This window comes from Capricornis sumatraensis, chromosome 9 (genome assembly GCF_032405125.1).
Source record: "Capricornis sumatraensis isolate serow.1 chromosome 9, serow.2, whole genome shotgun sequence".
In the NCBI taxonomy this organism is placed as follows: domain Eukaryota; kingdom Metazoa; phylum Chordata; class Mammalia; order Artiodactyla; family Bovidae; genus Capricornis; species Capricornis sumatraensis.
In genome coordinates, this window is record NC_091077.1 from 44,246,758 (window position 1) to 44,264,636 (window position 17,879).

At 40.8% G+C, this 17,879-nt stretch overlaps 1 protein-coding gene across 2 annotated transcripts in view; it reads left to right on the forward strand.

Annotated features, from left to right (window-relative positions):
- Nucleotides 1–958: 958 nt before the first annotated feature.
- The window catches only part of HSPA4 (heat shock protein family A (Hsp70) member 4), a 48,853-nt gene continuing 31,932 nt past the window's right edge, over nucleotides 959–17,879 (forward strand). For both annotated transcript variants that reach the window (XM_068981346.1, XM_068981347.1), the window contains exons 1-4: nucleotides 959–1,263; nucleotides 10,711–10,768; nucleotides 12,586–12,726; nucleotides 16,929–17,051. In XM_068981346.1, coding sequence (XP_068837447.1) covers nucleotides 1,157–1,263; nucleotides 10,711–10,768; nucleotides 12,586–12,726; nucleotides 16,929–17,051 — 429 coding nt within the window. In that variant the 5' untranslated portion in view covers nucleotides 959–1,156. The remainder of the gene's footprint in view (nucleotides 1,264–10,710; nucleotides 10,769–12,585; nucleotides 12,727–16,928; nucleotides 17,052–17,879) is intronic.

Consider the following 17,879-nt stretch of genomic DNA (forward strand, 5'->3'; position numbering starts at 1 on the left):
GTTCATCATCTCCCGGAGTTCACTCAGACTCAAGTCCATCGAGTTAGTGATGCCATCCAGCCATCTCATCCTCGATCGTCCCCTTCTCCTCCTGCCCCCAATCCTTCCCAGCATCAGAGTCTTTTCCAATGAGTCAACTCTTTGCATGAGGTGGCTACCTTCAATTTCATCCTGCCACTTACCAGGAGCATATCATCTATTTCTGTGTGTCAGGAATCGAGTTCAAGACTTGTGGTTAGAATGGGTTGGGGGCTGAAAGTCTTACGTGCTGTAGGCCCCTCAATCTGACCTAACTGCAAGAGTGGTTCAGAAAAGGGTGCGACAAGGCTGACGAACAAAAAACAAGGTGGAGTCCTGGCCTCCGGTGCAGAGGGCACTGTCTTTGACAGAGCTCGATCGAACACTCTGCTGAGGGTCGCGTTTCAAAGGAGGCCTCCTTCGCCCAGTAACCTTCCCCAAGCAGAGTAGATGAGAAGTCCCTCTGGACTTTGAAAATCATTTTGCGATCCCACTTCCCTACACAAGGTGGGGCGTAGGAGGTGCCACAACCAGAACTTCCTTTGAGATAAATAAAAAAGACGGAAGTAGGCCAGAAGCACTTCCTCAGTTTTTGCCTCAAAACTGCTCTCCCTCCTACTTTCTACTGGAAAGGAGGTGCTCCACTGCTCTTTACCGCTGCAGGGAGTGCTGCGGCGCGTTCTGTGCGCAGGCTCAGTGACCAGCTCCGCCTCCCAACTATCTTTCGGCTTCTCTGTCGCTCCTCTGTATCTTGGGCCTGGGCTTGACGCACTCTTGTACGTAACTGGGGGGCGGAGCCTCAGGAAGAAAGGCAGCTGAGACAGGGTCTCGCGAGAACATTCCCTCTCAGTTCTCGCGCTGCAGCTTTACTCTCGTCGCAACGAGATCTTTCGAGATCTTCTCCGCCCCCGCTACCGGCGCCCACTGTGCGGCCGCTGAGCCGGAGCCGGCCTGAGCAGTGCCCTCAGCGCTGCCCTCTTTCCGAGACCCTAGGCGCTCGCGCGGATCTTCGCACGTCCCCCACTATCCCAGGTCCCCCTGTCCCACGCGGCCAGCTTTCTGCGCGCCAGCCCCGCCGGGGTCCGTGTCTTCTCTTGCCGGCCGGACCTGGGCTGGAGCCTGAGCTGTAGCCGGCGCCATGTCGGTGGTGGGCATAGACCTGGGGTTCCAGAGCTGCTACGTCGCTGTAGCCCGCGCCGGCGGCATCGAAACGATCGCTAATGAGTACAGCGACCGCTGCACGCCGTGAGTGTGGGCCAGGCTAGCCGCGTGCACTGGGGGTGGGGAGGTAGCGCTTGTCCGGGCTGTGACCCTCGCGGTTTGGGGAACGCGGACCGGCCAGTCACCTCCGTTCCGAGCCGAGGCTCCGGTTGGTAGGGAACCCCATTGGGTTTTAGGTCATTAGGGGCTGCGACCCTTCTTGTGGGTCTGCGCTAAGGGCGACGCCTTTTTTCTGTGACCGGCCGGCCGAACAAGGGCTGTGAGTGGTTCCTTGGACTATTGGAGGCCATGGGTAGGAACTGGAGGGAAGGCAGGCTTGGGATGTGGGATGGACCGAGACCCTCTTTGAGAAGGCACATTGTAGGCGCCGAGTGTACTAACGTTTCTTCAGGCCAGCACAGAGTTCGGGGCTTTGCACACAGCAAGCGCTTAATAAAAGTTTAATTGAACCGCTTCTGGCATCTGCCGGCAGGCGTAAGACCATGCAGCGGCCAGAGTCCCACGTGAGTGGGGGTGGGGTGGCGCCCGGAAGAGAGGGAGTCGGAGCACCGGAGATCTCAAGATTGGCTTGGCACGGAAAGATTCAGAAAAAGATATAATAAAATCGATGCCTTTTGGATACCTTTGCATTCACTTTGGTTTTTCACGTCGCTTCAGTAGTGTATTGAACTGTGTTTTGTCATTTTCTGCTATCCTGTGCGCATCCACCCCAACAGCGTTCCACTTTTACGGTAATATACATTCCAGCCAGGGTGTTGGTCCCAATTGTTAATGAATGACACAGGGGCTCACTTTGACTTTTAGAAGAACCTATAGTAAGTTATGGGACCAATAAAGAGACAGCACTAAAAAAAATAATGACTCACCCACGTTTTTCCTTGCATAGGGTAAGTAAGAATCTGCTTGTATACTTAGAGGTACCTTTCAATCATTGTCTTCCTTTTGGACAAAATCTTTTAAGAAGTTTCGTATTATTTGTTTGGTTCTCATTGTGTCTCATTAAGGGCCTCTGTTCTAAGGCTCCTTTTTTGCCCTGGTTTTTGTTAAGCTTCAGCGATAGATTTCTGGCCAACTCGATTGCTCCGTTTACCAAACTGACAATATTTTCCTTAAACGTATCAGATTTCTACCTCTTATTTTAGACTTAACCCAAGTGCTTCCCCGAAAACCCATCCCAGATTCAAAATCTCAGTTTGATGTTCCTTTCTCAATTTTGTAGTTTTTAACAGCATTAATGAGATATAATTCACATACAGTACAGTTAATTAACTCTTTAAAAGTGTACAATTGATTTTTAGTGTAGTCACAGTTGTGCAATTATCAACACAATTTTAACAGTTTCTTTTCCCCACAAGAGAAACCCTGTACTCATTAACAGCCACAACCCAATCCCCCACCCTCCCATCTTCATAGTTTGTAATAGTGCATCTAATTTGTATTTCCAGGCAAGTGTATTGTACACTGAAGTTTTTAAAGTATTTAAGCATTAATTTCCTGTTTGTTACTGTCTTTCTGGATCCTGTTGTGCTTCATCTGTAGAGATAGTTTTCCTCAAGAAGTTAAAAGGACTAGAGCACTGAGTTAATCCTGTAACTTTTGGGTCTTTTTACCACCTAGAAGTGAGCATATTTTATTTAGCTCCAAAGGTAAGAATATCAGGTATTAGAATGAAATGTTCCTGACCTTTCTTTTTAGACTATTATGATGCCCCATCCTTCTCCTTTAGACAGATAGGAACTGTAACAGAATTACCGTGAATCTCATCATTTGGAACTGAAAGAGTTGTTTCAGGAAAGGATAGATAAACCATGTAATTGTGACAAAGAATGTCTGTTTAAAAATAGTTTTCCTTATATCTCTTGGAAACTTAGATGCCATACGTTCAAGTAATTTTTGAACTATGATCTTGATTAGCTTCGATTTCTGCCTTGGAGTCTTTGGTTAAGTAGAACATGGGGGCAGAAAGGATTTTTTTTTTTAAATTTTTGAATTATGATCTTGATTTGCTTCGATTTTAGTCTTGGAGTCTTTGGTTAAGTAGAACATGGGGTCAGAAAGGTTGATTTTTTTTTTTTTTTTAAGTAATTACCAAAGCATGGATTTATACCTCAAACATACACAGGGACTGATGTAGGTTTGCTTGAGTGTGAGAGTGGAATGAAATGGAGGATTGAGTATTATGAAAGTAACGCATTTCAGATGAGATCGGGAGCGTTCAGAGTGGTATGGCAGTAGACGTAACTCATTTCAGTATGTGGGTACGACAGGATTTGATTTCCATTTTTGAGGGGCTAGTTGAATTTTACCTGAAAGAGATCCTTGCTTTCTCAGCAAATAAGATCCTTCCATCATGGACACATGCCTGGTGGGCAGAGCCAAATGTTAAATGTATAATTACTGACTGCGGTAAGGACCCTGATGGGAAAGTATGGAAAACAGTGATGGGGGACCTAATTTAAGTGGATATGAGGGCTGGTGGAAAGCATTCTTAAAAAAGTGTCATTTAAGATGTAACCTGGAGGATGAATAGGGTTTTACCATGGAGATCTGTGGTGGGAGTGAGCAAGAGTTGTTTAGGCAAAAGAAATAGCAGGTGAGGAAGACCAGAACTTGGCACATTTGACACTACTGAGGGGATTTTGGCCATTTGAAGGAATGTTGAACTGAATCTAGAGAGAGGTTAGGCAGGGTGGATTAGATCATGGTAAGGCATTGCAAATCTTAGATTTTTATCTAGGTGCTGTGGGAGGTGATTCAATTGATACTTTAAAAATGTGATTGGCTTTTTTTGTGGAGAGTGGATTTATTTGAGAAGGGCGAGAGAAGCCTGTTGCACCCGAGGATACTTAGGAGGCTACTGCAATATTTGGTCCACGTGGGAGTTGCTGTTGCTCTCCACTGGTATGGAACCGGGAGGAAAGTGTGGGCGGCTTAGAGATAAACTGTGGAGTTCTAAATTATGAGTGTTGACATTTTATGACCATAGGCTTTGGTATAAGATGGAAAGCCTATTTTTATGTTTAGTTGGATTATTATAATAGAAAGAGTACAACCTTAAAGCTTTGGAATTGAAATGTTAACGGACTGCCAAACTTTAGAGGAGAGTTGGACTGCATTATGCAGAGTTTACAGGGTAGAGATGAGTTACCTAAGAAAAGCATTCTGTATATGAATAATTTATATTATTTTCATGGACTTAGTTCCTAATAGAACAATATATTAGGAATTTGAAGAGATGAAATTGTCAATACCTACCTTTGAGAGGGAAAGCTGAAAATAAGTATAGGTTCTGGTTAACTGGCAGATTAACTTCTGATACGTTATTTGTGCAAGAAAAGCGTTCCTCTCTAGAATAAATGTCTTTAATAAATGTTGTAGATCTGTGTAGAGCTGCAAGATGACTTGGATCTTTTGGGTTCAATGAAAAGGAAAGTTGATTTGTTAACCAAAGCTTTAGACTACTTACACTTCCCATATATAATTGTGAAGGTTATCAAAGTAGTTTAAAAAAAGACTCGAACTAAAAAGCTTGTATACAGAATTGGTGGGCATAGTCTACAGAAACTTTGTCATCAGGTTCTAAATTGGATTTCCGATATAACTTTTTTCCTGACTTAACAAAATACTTGTTTGCCACAACAACAACAAAATAAAGTACTAAGTAAAATTGTTTCTTACCTAATTATTTGCTGTTATATACATATATATCATTTCATGACTTTTCTAGATTTATACAAATATACATATAAATATATGTATATATTCATATTTGTAAATATACAGATATACCCGTATAAACAAATAAGATCATACAGTATTTTGTAACTATTTCACTTATGTTTTAGACATCTTTCAGAGTCAGTAAATACGAAGTCACCTCAAGTATATGAGTCCATATTATGACTTGAACATGCTTTACTCAAATGTTGGGGTGGTTTCTAAATTTTTGCAATTAGAAATAATCTTCAACAAATAGTCTTTTATATTTATGTTTGCATGTTAATACTTTTATTTTTGTTGGATAGATTTCCAGATGTGGTTGGACAAAGGATATATATATGCCTAGAATTTCAGTGCATATTGCCTGAATACTTTACAAAAATTTAAGAGATTAATTCACACCAGGAACATAAGTGATTTCTCTGTTTCACTGGAGTTTGTGAGGATTATGAGTTAAAATTACATAAAGTATTTAGAATACTCCCTAAGTGTTTAATACTGCTTTTATTACCTTTTTGTATTTTTTATTATTTCTCTTTATTAACAGACTACATTGGGACAGTAAGAGGAAATCTATGGAACTTTGCCTTTAGCACTTACCAGATATGTAGCTTTTAATGTTCAAATCTTATTGACTCAGGAGTTCAGTTCTTTAGAAACTGCACAGCCTGCAAGTATGAGTTCTGTTTGATACTGTTTGGGGTATTCCTAGCTCAGGGCTAAGGCAGTGATCATGGGATACACTAATTAATGTAACCATTTTCATGCCAGTTTCACCATTATCTCTTATTTAATAGTCTAAATACTCTTGTAGGTTCTCTGTAAAACTCATTTTCTTATATTGTTTAAAACATTGAATTAGAGCAACAGCTGTCTTCATATCCTGAGAACAGTTCTACACACACATATAAACATGAAGCTACCTTTTAAGGATCTGTGCTGGTTGCAGCTGTTGGTAATATCCTATTAGAATGTGCATAAATGTTTGGTCAGTGGTATCTCATACCCAGGAAGGAGAACAACATTGTTACCTAGTTTAAATGGATTATTTTTTCTAGGACTTAAAGATTAGAACAGAGATGTCTTGAACTTGATTTAAATTAACTTTTTGATGTCAACCTGTAATTTGGAATGGAGGGAAAGTAGTATCAGTCAAGTAGCAAGTGTCTTGAGTACTACTGTTCTTAGCAGCGTTGTTAGCCTTGTGTGGAATATAGGGGAAGTGTAAGATAAAGAGCCCTACTGTGGAGGGCTCTTGGAATCAGTCTAGTTGGAAGTATGAAAGCAACAGTAAATAGAATAAGGGTAGAGTATAATTACAGGTGAAGTTATTAAGTACATACCTTAATTAAGTACAAGTTGAATGGAGAGGGAGCATTAGTGGGGGATGGGTGATATGGAAAGGCAGGACTGGGACTTGCAAATAGGGTTAGAATAACGGAGCCTGGATTGGGACAGTCTCAGTGAAGGCATAGAAGTAGGGATAAATCTAGAGGGTTTTGTAAGCATTACAAAAGTATGTTTATGGATAGGATTTGGAGTTTGAGAGTCCTGATTTTGAATGCTGGACTCTAGTTATGTTTCTAGGCACATAACGACTTTATTCAATTCTTCATTTACAAAGTAGGGTCAGTAATAGTTCTTTTCTCAGAGTGTGTGGGAGAAGCAAATGTAGAATGCTTAGTGCACTGCCTGGCATAGAAAGGTTCAACAATGAAAGCTGTAGAACAAGAGAACTTGACCTGCTTGGATGAAGGGCTTCCTGCCATACGTGGGGATTCCATATAGGCTGTGTGCAAATTTTGAATATCCTGGTGAGTGGTAAGTGGTACATGTTTACTTTAAATATCTGGTTTGCTATCAAAACTCGGACAGAATTATTCAGTTACTGAAGATTTTAGAGCATGTTTGTTGAGAAACAAATTTACTGGGGGTATGTAGCTTCTGTTTTTAAAATAATTATTTATTAGGATTGGATAGAAATACTTACCTAAATGGTAGTGGTGGCCATTTATGGGGGGAGGGTTTTGGTTGTGGAGTTGCTGATAATACTTACTTTCTTCTTTACACTTTGCTAATTTTCTGCAATGAGATTGTTCTAGTGGTGGCCCCAGTATCTGATGTAATCTTTTCGGACCCTTTTCATATTTAAATATTTGTAAGCTTGTAGTTGAAAAACCTCTGCGGTTAGTGCTGTTTAACATACTGATCTCATTCAGTTGTCCTGTTGAGAAGGAAATGGTAGAATTTTTATTTCTTATGATTTAAAGATGACTGAGTGGGTTTTAGTAAATAGTTTGAGAAGGTGAAGTAGAACTTTCAGGGCAAACTATTTGGTATATTTTCATCTTGTTTTGGCCATCTGCTCAGCTTGTGGAATCTCAGTTCCTTGACTAGTGATTAAACCCAGGCCACTGCAGTGAAAGCCCTGAATCCTAACCACTAAGCCATTGGGGAACTCCTTAGTTGGTATGTTTTTTGTATAAAACTTGAAACTGTTGGAGGATTAATAATAGCTAATATTATTGATGTGCCAGTCTCTGATAATAAAGCCCTTTAAAAGTGGATCTCTGATAGCTCAGTTGGTACAGAATCGGCTTGCAATGCAGGATCTGATTCGATTAGGATCAGTTCCTGGGTCGGGAAGATCCGCTGGAGAAGGGAAAGGCTATCCACTCCAGTATTCTGGCCTGGAGAGTTCCAATGGACTGTACAGTCCATGGGGTCCCACAGAGTTGGACACGACTGAGCGACTTTCACTTTCAAAAGTGGATCAACAGATTTAGTCCTTAGAGCAACCATATGTAATCCTCCCTATTTTAGAGATGAGCAAATTGAATTTCAGAGACGTTAAATACCACAGGTCACACAGCTTGAAAGCTAGAGAAGGGATTCAGACAGACTCATATTGTCTAATTCTAGAGCCTGAGCCCTTTTTTTCCCCTTCAAACTGTACATACGTTGTACTCAGTCAAGTTGATAGAGTGGAAAAGCCAAGGATTTCTTTCTGTAGTGTAATAGTTGGCTTGTTACAGAACTTGTTTTAGAATGTAAACGTTATATAATAATATATTAGTGATTTTCTACAATATGACAAGAGTGTGAACTCTGCCAGTACTTTACAAGAGCTATGCTTTGTTTGAGGTGTGTGCTATATTATGTGGTAAAGATTGATGTTCCATTAGTAAGATTTGATTGCTTTGTAGCAGAAGTGGGGAACTGTTTGTAGCATGTGCATGCATAGACAAATAAGAGGATGAATAATTTGAACTGAGACAAACTTGTATTCGGCCTTTCAAAATCTATGAGACACTTGCAAACTATTACTGTTAAGGATATGTCGTTTTTAAGGATAGGTGAAAATGTTAACTGACTTCACACAGAACATTGCTTGGAGCAGCTCTGCACAGTAGAACATTGCGTGATGGTGGACGTGTTCTACATTTGCATTGCCCAAAGTCCAGTAAGTTGTAAGAGGTTGAAGTGATTAACTTCTACTTGAGAGGAATTGGGAATGCATCACAAACATCACAAAGTGTGTGCTGTTTCTGGGAAATGAGTGAGATTTAGAAGGACCAGGGCATTTCAGGTGGTGAGAGTGATAGAGCAAAGCAGGAAGATTGGAAGACTGCCTGACTTGTGTTGAGGCACAGTGTGCATGAGATGCAGCTGGAAAATGGGAGTGGGGTTGGAATTATGAGAGGCCTTAAGTTCTACATTAAGGAATCTGGACCCTATTTGTTGGTAATTCGTTTTGTTTGGAAGATAAGTAGAAGCAAAACAGTTACCAAGGTAGAAAATTAAACCTTATAAAAGTAAAGTTGGGGACATTAATTTTTTCATGCTTAGAGCTTGTCCTGTTTTGAGGAGATGAAGATTTGAAAACGGCTGCAGGAAACAAAGATGAATAATATGGGCTTTTAGTTTTGTTGGGATACATCTTAGAAATTCAGATCTGATGGCTTTTGGAAAGATGTATGTTTGCATGTATAGGCTAGAAGCAGTGGAGAGGGTGAGTGGAGTGGATGAGATTACAGTGGGCAGTTTCCTAAAGGGCTTTATGGGCTGTGATATGCATGTGTGTTCAGTCACTCCGTCATGTTTGACTCTTTGCGACCCTATGGACTGGAGCTCTCCAGGCTCTTTTGTCCATGGGATTCTCTAGGCAAGAATACTGGAGTGGGTTGCTGTGCCCTCCTCCAGGGGATCTTCATGACCCAGGGATCGAACCCATGTCTGTTATCTGCCACATTGACAGGCAGGTTCTAGCACCACTATAGGAGAGACAGGTAAGTGTAAGTACTCAGGAAATTTTTTTTTTAAGTGATAGGTCGTCTATTTGCAGGAAGGCTGATCTTGACACCTGTGCTTCTTGAAGGGCTCTCCCAGCATGTTCCTGGCCTGTAGAGCTTAGAGTTCTTAGGAAATCTCATGAGATCCCAGACTATACTGTATGGATACAGGGCATAGCTGCCTATAACTGCTCTGGGACTTGGAAAGGGCTGTTGAGGCACAGAGTAAGTTTATCTAAGTGAAATGGTTCTATTTAACTGTGTCAGATTTGGACCAAGGCAGTATGGCGCCAGAGCTTCATTCCTCCTCATTCCACTAAATTAGAAAAATTAGGGGTCCAGGGAGGCTAGGGAGATGAAAGCTAGCTAGTGGAGAAATGATCTATAGTCCTGACTCCTGTTGTTTTCAGATTTTATGACTTGGGATGCATTTACCTATAATACCTTTTTATGGACTCAGTTTCCTCTTCTATACGGTAGAAATAAGATAGGGTGCTTATGAGGATTAAATAAGATAGTGCACATAAGCAATTTATTACTTTAGTAATAATGTAGGAGTAGAAGGGTTTACTAACCTGAGGGGGAAATGGACTCTGGGAAGAACTTTGTCTTTTAGAATTTTTTGGGTGGCATGGGTGAATTTGATCTTAGTTTGAGAGAAATCTGCCCCTGGAAAGGGAGGCAACGTAAGAATATGAGAGTAAAGGGAACACAGGCAAGGTTCCAGAGTGAAACACAGGGAGAAGCATAGAGGCCGTGATAACAGAGGCATCAACTCCCAAGTATAACTGACTTTCTAAGCTTAAACACGGTATTTTAAAGTATTTATACCTTTAAGCAGGTATAAATTTTGCTTTCTAAAATAAGTGTCATATAGGTGAAACCAGCAGGCAGTATATGAATTGATTTGGAGGAATGTGTTCAGAAGTGGGAATGAAGTTCCTTGTCAGAAATTGTCTTTTTTTTAAAAAAAGAAAAATTGAGTCCTTGAAAACTAGTAGAAAAATAACTTTCCATATATTTACAATAAGATAAGAGTTGTTTTCAGGGCTTGTAGACTACTTTCTTGGCGAAGTTATGAGCTGTTTATAAAACACAAAGAACATTTAATTGATGTGTTAATATGACAGCATATTATTTTCTGTTGGAATTTTGAACACCAGACTTGAAGAATTAGAGGATAGTGGAGACTGGTTTAGTCCACCTTTCTCTAGTCTTTTAGACAGATGGTCATATCAGACTTGTGCTTCAACATCTCAGTGACAGAATTCCCATTATTCTAAGAAGCAGTGCATTCCGTGGACAGTTTTACTCAGTAGAAAGGTCAAAATCATAGACTTATTGTGTGCAGTTAAAAAAACAGGGCTTTTTGGCTGAGACTCAGAAATCTTGTCTGCTCTGGTTTTGGATCTAATGTTGCAGTAAGGTTTAATGCTTAAATGTTTGTTTTATCTTTTAGGGCTTGCATTTCTTTTGGACCTAAGAATCGCTCAATTGGAGCAGCAGCTAAAAGCCAGGTAGAGTTCTGTTTTTTTTCTTATTTCTGTGGTTGGTCCATCCTTCACATGCAGCAGCTCTTTCAGTGCCCATTGTGTGTGGAGCACTGGGAGCCCCTACGTGTACAACTGAGAGACAAACCTATTCTCATGTACCTGAGTGAGAAGCAAACAGCTTTTTAAAATAGCACGAACAGTGGTCTGTTTAATGCAAACTACCAGGATGTGTTTTACCTGGACACTGTTAATGCAAGGTTTTACTTGTTCCTGAGTTGTTGTTAACAATTTTTCCCCCCTGGATATTTAAAATAATCGGTAAAATCTGTCTTGTTGAATTTCCATCTTACTCATATTTAGGGTCAGTGTTGTCTCTAGATTTGACCTTGTTGATCAGGGTTCTCAAGGAAGGAAAGCATACTTGGAGAAGCACACTTACCGTTAGTTTACTTTTAAACCAGGAGCCTGACTTATTTGCTTGTTTCTCAGTAAGCAGAGCAGCAGAACTTGAAGAGTTGTATTTTTCTCAGTGCCTGAGGTTGCTATAAAGTTAAGGAGTTCCATGTTAGATCTTTCTATAGTTCAGTCTGGAGCAACATAATAGAATGATAACTGTCTTTCTGGACCAGTCTGGGCCTAAGATTTATAAGCCCCCACCAAATGGTGCTTGACCAATTGATTTTTAATTAAATTGGGTGTTTTATAAGTTGCAGAAAGTTCAAGATGTTTTAGGAGACAGCAGGTAGCAAATACAGAGCTGTTTTGGTTTTAAACTTGCTTTCATTATTGAGAATAGTTGTTATACTAAACTGGCTGCCTAGTTCTAGGTTGACATAGTTATTGTGGTGTTGAATTTCTTGGCAGCTTACTGAAGCAGAGCCTGACTTTGGAGGCTTCATATTGTTTTTACAAAAGAACTTCTGTTTGTGCCTTTGACATATTGGATTCAGAGGAGCTCTGTTGTTGTTTTTCCTTGGGACTTGTTGCACTCCTGCATTGGGAAGAAGAGTCCATAAGTCTTGAGCAGAAATTCATTTTCAGTTTTCGAATATCTTTGCCAGCATTTTTTTCATAAAGTACAGTAGTTTTTGTTAGAGATACATTAGGAAATGCAGGTGTACGAGTATAAGGCATTTAGAAGTTAGCATCCTACCATTGTCCAAAAATCACTGTTACTGTCTTAATGTGTAACCTTTTATATTATAAGCATATAAGTGTTTTTCTCCCCCACTCTAAGAAGGTGACATCATATCATAGAGATACTTGTCTCCAGACTTCTAAAATAATTTGTCCATTGTATGGATAGACTATAATTTGTTTACTCATTTCCCTGTCGTTGACCCTCTAGGCTCTTTTCCAATTTTCTGTTGTGATAAATAATACTGTGTTAGTTTATCTGCATTTGTCTTCGTGGGCTTAGTGTCATCTGTTTTTTCTTTATGGTAAGTTTCATTCACTAGAATAACTGGATTAATATATACTGTTGGATTGACTCCTGGAAAGTTTGAATCACAAACTACAGGTAATTTTTAAAAGATAAAAATTATTTAATATAAAGGTTCATTAGAAGTATGAAGGGTAATGATCTGTCTTACTGAGGAAGTAAGACAAACTGGGCCCTGGTCCTAGCCTGCCACTATGTGACCTGTATAGGTTCATCACTCCTCACTTCAGAAGGCATCATTTAGAAAGGTTTAGTGCTGGAGGAAACAAACTAGGAAGGAAAGGTTGTGGCATGAAAAGGATTCTAATTTAATCCTGAGATTTTTGAATCTCCCCCCCAATTTAATTGCTGTTGTAATAGTCTTTCTACTCTTTAACTCTGATATCCTTTCTCTTAGGTAATTTCCAATGCAAAGAACACAGTCCAAGGATTTAAAAGATTCCATGGCCGAGCATTCTCTGATCCATTTGTGGAGGCAGAAAAATCCAAACTTGCATATGATATTGTGCAGTTGGCCACTGGGTTAACAGGTATAAAGGTAAGGTTCTGAAGATAATGCCTTATGATTGAAATACAGTATTTTATGTTATCAGATCAGTGTATAGAAGTGAGTAGCCATTCCCTCCTCTAGGGGATCTTCCCAACCTAGGGGTCAAACCCAGGTCTTCCATACTGCAAGTGGATTCTTTACCAGCTGAGCCACAAGGGAAGTCCAAGAATACTAAAGCGGATAGCCTAACCCTTCGCCAGCAGATCTTCCTGATCCTGGATTCGAACTGGAGTCTCCTGCATTGCAGGTGGATTCTTTACCAACTGGGCTATCAGGGAAGCCCTTGAGAGTGTTATCAGATCAATATATCATACCATTCTAGATTTAAGTTGTAATGAAAATTGTTACAAATGCTTTGGAAAGTCTTGCTGGTGAAGACCATTTGGCAATGGTTTTTTAAATGATCTGGCTTTTATTTGGGAGCCATAGGTGGCACTGTTAATAGGGGTTGGACAGACAGGTGGTGATAATGTGAAGTTAACTTCTTGTCTTGTTTTCTAATGCAGCAGTCTTCCCAGTAGTCTTTCTGTTATGATTTTAGTGAGTGATCACTGGAAGAGCAAGAAAAGAAATCAACACTTTAAAGTTACTCCCAGATATGTAGTCATACTCTTGACAGTAGGATTGGAAAGCGGTGGTGTTTTTTTGGAGAAAAGGGAGTTTAGTCTTTGCTATCTCTGGAACATCTAGGAGAATCTCTTTGTGAAGCATGATGTGAGCTGATCATTCGAAAAAGATGAGAGGCTGAGCAGTGGGTATGGTGAACACATCTGTCTCTTGCACTCAGGTGGTAAGAGGAATCCAGAAGTATGTTTGAGCTTTCCAGACAACTGAGTTTAGAGAAAGGAGATTTGATGTGTGAGACACCCCATTTGGAGAACTAAGGATCATGGGAACAGGTTCAAGTCCAAGAGATGTTGAAAATAGTGGGAAAAAGATAGTCAGTTTTGCGGTTGTAACTGAGAACTCAGTTGAATTTGAAAGTAAAGAATTCTGATAACTGAAAAATGATCACTGGGTTTACTTAGGGTATTTTCAGCAGTAATTTTTTAAAACAGTTTTAAAGGGCCTAATGATGGATAAGAAGTGCAGAGGAGGAAAAGAAACGGAGATGAGGAAATGAGGATTACTTAATAGTTATGAAAGAAATAGGGTGCGCATTGGCAGATTTAGTCCGAAGAGCCAAGGGAGGAAGAGACTAGGGAGAACACCTGTGGATCCAAGTATGAGGCTGGAGGAATTTTGGAACACTTAAATGAGAAAAGAAGAGGTAGCCTTGAAAGAGGCTCACCGGGAGGATTATTTTCCCATCTATATTCAGTAAGGTGAGAAACTGTTCTAAACCAGAATAAATTATGGTTGGGTTTGGGAGGGAGAAGGTGAGAAGATGGTGTTCAAGTTGGAGCAGGAGCTAAAAGTATAGAGTTGACATTTTTGGTCTGAATTGTAGTTGGGAAGTATGGACATGGAATAGGACCTTACCTCAGGCAGTCTTTTCTGCATTTACAGTTTGAAACTTGTCAGAATTTCATACCTTTATGCAGGGTGTAGGTTATCTTGAAGGTGTCAACAGTTACTTATTTTGTCAGGTTTGTCCTTGATGTTGGGGCTAAGACAGTGAATGGTCAGTTCAGTCGCTCAGTCGTGTCCGACTCTCTGTGATCTCACGGACTGCAGCACGCCAGGCTTCCCTGTCCATCACCAACTCTTGGAGCTTGCTCAAACTCATGTCCATCGAGTCAACAGTGAACAGATCTGACAAAAACCGTTGCCTTAGATTGGATCCTAATTGAGGTGATGATTATAAAGTCAACACAGTGAGCAAAGTAAAATATACATAGTATGTCAGATGGTAAAATAGTTTCCACCACCAGGCCCTTTAATGGAGGGGCAGTGTGGGTTATGGGGAGCTATACACCAGTTCGCTTCTTCCCAGGTAGTTGTCTTAAGTTTTGTTGGTGGTCAGAACATACCATTTACTAGTGGTCTTCATGGACGAAGATGAAAGGAGTAGTGACCCTACAAGAGACTGACTCAGACTTGCCTGTGAATGTCCAGGAGTCTCTGGAGGAGGTGTGGGTTGGCGGTGGCCTGCTGCAGGGTTGGGGACACTGAGTGTGGCAGGCGTGGGACCTTTTGAAGGAGGTCACCATTACCTTCATTACTTCCGCCACAGTTTGGTCTCCCAGTTTGGTCAAACAACAGGGAGGGAACACAGCCCTGCTCATCAACAGAAAAGTGGATTAAAGATTTACTGAGCATGGCCCCACCCATCAGAACAAGACCCAGTTTACCCCACAGTCATTGTCTCCCATCAGAAGCTTCCCTAAGCCTCTTACCCTTACCTGTCAGAGGGCAGACAGAATGAAAACCACAATCACAGAAAACTGATCAAACCGATCCCATGGACCACAGCCTTGTCTATCTCAGTGAAACTATGAGCCATGCCGTGTAGGGCCACCCAAGACAGACGGGTCATGGTGGAGAGGTCTGACAAAACGTGGTCCACTGGAGAAGGGAATGGCAAACCACTTCAGTATTCTTGCCTTGAGAACCCCATGAAAATATGAAAAGGCAAAAAGATATGACACTGAAAGATGAACTCCCCAGGCCAGTAGGTACTCAATATGCTACTGGGAAAGAGCGGAGAAATAACTCCAGAAAGAATGAAGAGATGGAGCCAAAACAAAAACAACGCTCAGTTGTGGATGTGAATGGTGATGGAAGTTAAGTCCGATGCTGAAAAGAACAACGCTAGCAAGGTAATGCTCAAAATTCTCCAAGCTAGGCTTCAATAGTATGTGAGCTGAGAACTTCCAGATGTTCAAGCTAGGTTTTGAAAAGGCAGAGGAACCACAGATCAAATTGCCAACATCCCTTCAATCACAGAAAAAGCAAGAGAGTTCCAGAAAAACATCTACTTCTGCTTTATTGACTATGCCAAAGCCTTTTGACTGTGTGTATTACAGCATACTGTGAAAAATTCTTCAAAAGATGGGAATACCAGACTACCTACCTGCCTCCTGAGAAATCTGTGTGCAGGTCAAGAAGCAACAGTTAGAACTGGACATGGAACAATAGACTGGTTTCACATCAGGAAAGGAGTATGTCAAGACTATATTGTCATCCTGCTTATTTAACTTGTATGCAGAGTACATCATGTGAAATGCTGGGCTGGATAAAGCACAAGCTGGCATCAAGATTGCTGGGAGAAATATCAATAGCTTCAGATACGCAGATGACACCACCCTTACGGCAGAAAGTGAGGAGGAACTCAAGAGCCTCTTGGTAAAAGTGATAAGAGGAGAGTGGAAAAGTTGGCTTAAAGCTCAACATTCAGAAAACTAAGATCATGGTATCTGGTCCCATCACTTCATGGCAAATAGATGGGGAAATAGTGGAAACAGAGGCTGACTTTATTTTTCTGGGCTCCAAAATCACTGCAGATGGTGATTGCAGCGATGAAATTAAAAGACGCTTACTCCTTGGAAAGTTATGACCAACCTTGACAACATATTAAAAAGCAGAGACATCATTTTGTCAACAAAGGTCTGTCTAGTCAAGGCTATGATGTTTCCAGTGGTCATGTATGGATGTGAGAGTTGGACTATAAAGAAAGCTGAGCACAGAAGAATTGATCCTTTTGAACTGTGGTGTTGGAGAAGACTCTTGAGAGTCCCTTGGACTGCAAGGAGATCCAGCCAGTCCATCCTAAAGGAGATCAGTCCTGGGTGTTCATTGGAAGGACTGATGCTGAAACTCCAATACTTGGATGTGAAGAACTGACTCATTTGAAAAGACCCTAATGCTGGGAAAGATTGAAGGCAGGAAGAGAAGGGGACGACAGAGGATGAGATGGTTGGATGGCATCACCGACTTGATGGACATGAGTTTGAGCAAGCTTTGGGAGTTGGTGATGGATAGGGAAGCCTGGCATGCTGCAGTCCATGGGGTCTCAAACAGTCAGATATGACTGAGCTTCTGAATTGAACTGAATCTCATCTCCAGGTATCCTGGTTGGTAAGCACATTTAACAAGCTAAAAGTGACCTTTAAATTATTTTTGCTTCCAAAACTAACTCTTGATTTCCTCTTGAGATAATGTTCCACTGATGATTTAGAAATTATTCATTAGGTTTTTAGGACATGAAGAAATACAATAAGTTTAGATCCTTTTGTTTTTTATTGCAGGTGAAATACATGGAGGAGGAACGTAGTTTTACCATGGAGCAGGTGACTGCCATGCTTTTATCCAAACTGAAGGAGACAGCAGAAAGTGTTCTTAAGAAGCCTGTTGTGGACTGTGTTGTTTCGGTAAGTTTCATCCCTTTATTAGGGTCTATGAAGAAGCAGGAAGAAGAAAGCTGTTAATTGAAAATAAAATTGCTTTTTGTCTTAGGCGGTAACCATTATTTTAAAAACTTTTCAGACTGGTTCTCATATTGAATTTTTCTTTCCTCTTTAGTTTTTGCTCTTGCTTCTATTCTGTCTGTTTAAAGGCTTATCTCTGACTAAGCCCGCTTTTTCCTGGATTCCTTCCAGCACCCCGCATAGTGCCTGGCACATGGTAGCCTCTTGTTTGTTGAATTAGTTGAATACTCTCAATAAGAAATGCTTTTTCTCTATTCCTGTCTGTATCTTTGCTGTTTTTATATCCGGCACTAAAGGCAAGACAGCAGTAGACTTCATCTTGTATTTTCCACTTGCCTATTTAGATGGAAGCCTGGCTGTTTATAGCTTTGTGCTTGTAGTATGGTGGCGTCCTTAGGTACTGTTGAAATTTAGGTGGTTGAATTTGCTTTTCCAGTGAATCTCCTCATTCTGCAGTTGTTATCTGATATTTTAGCTCTTTGGCTTCTTTTGTCTTTGAAAATTTTTATTAAAATTTTTTTTTTGACATATAGCTGATTTACAGTGTATAATTTCCCTGTATAGCAGAGTGACTTTGTTATATTAAATACATTTATATATGTATAGATGTAATGTGTTAGTCACTAAGTTGTATCTGACTCATTTGTGACCCCATGGACTGTAGCCTGCCAGGCCCCTCTGTCCATGGAATTCTCTAGGCAGGAAGACTGGAGTGGGTTGCTGTTCCCTTCTCTGGGAGATCTTCCCCACTCAGAGATAGAACCCAGGTCT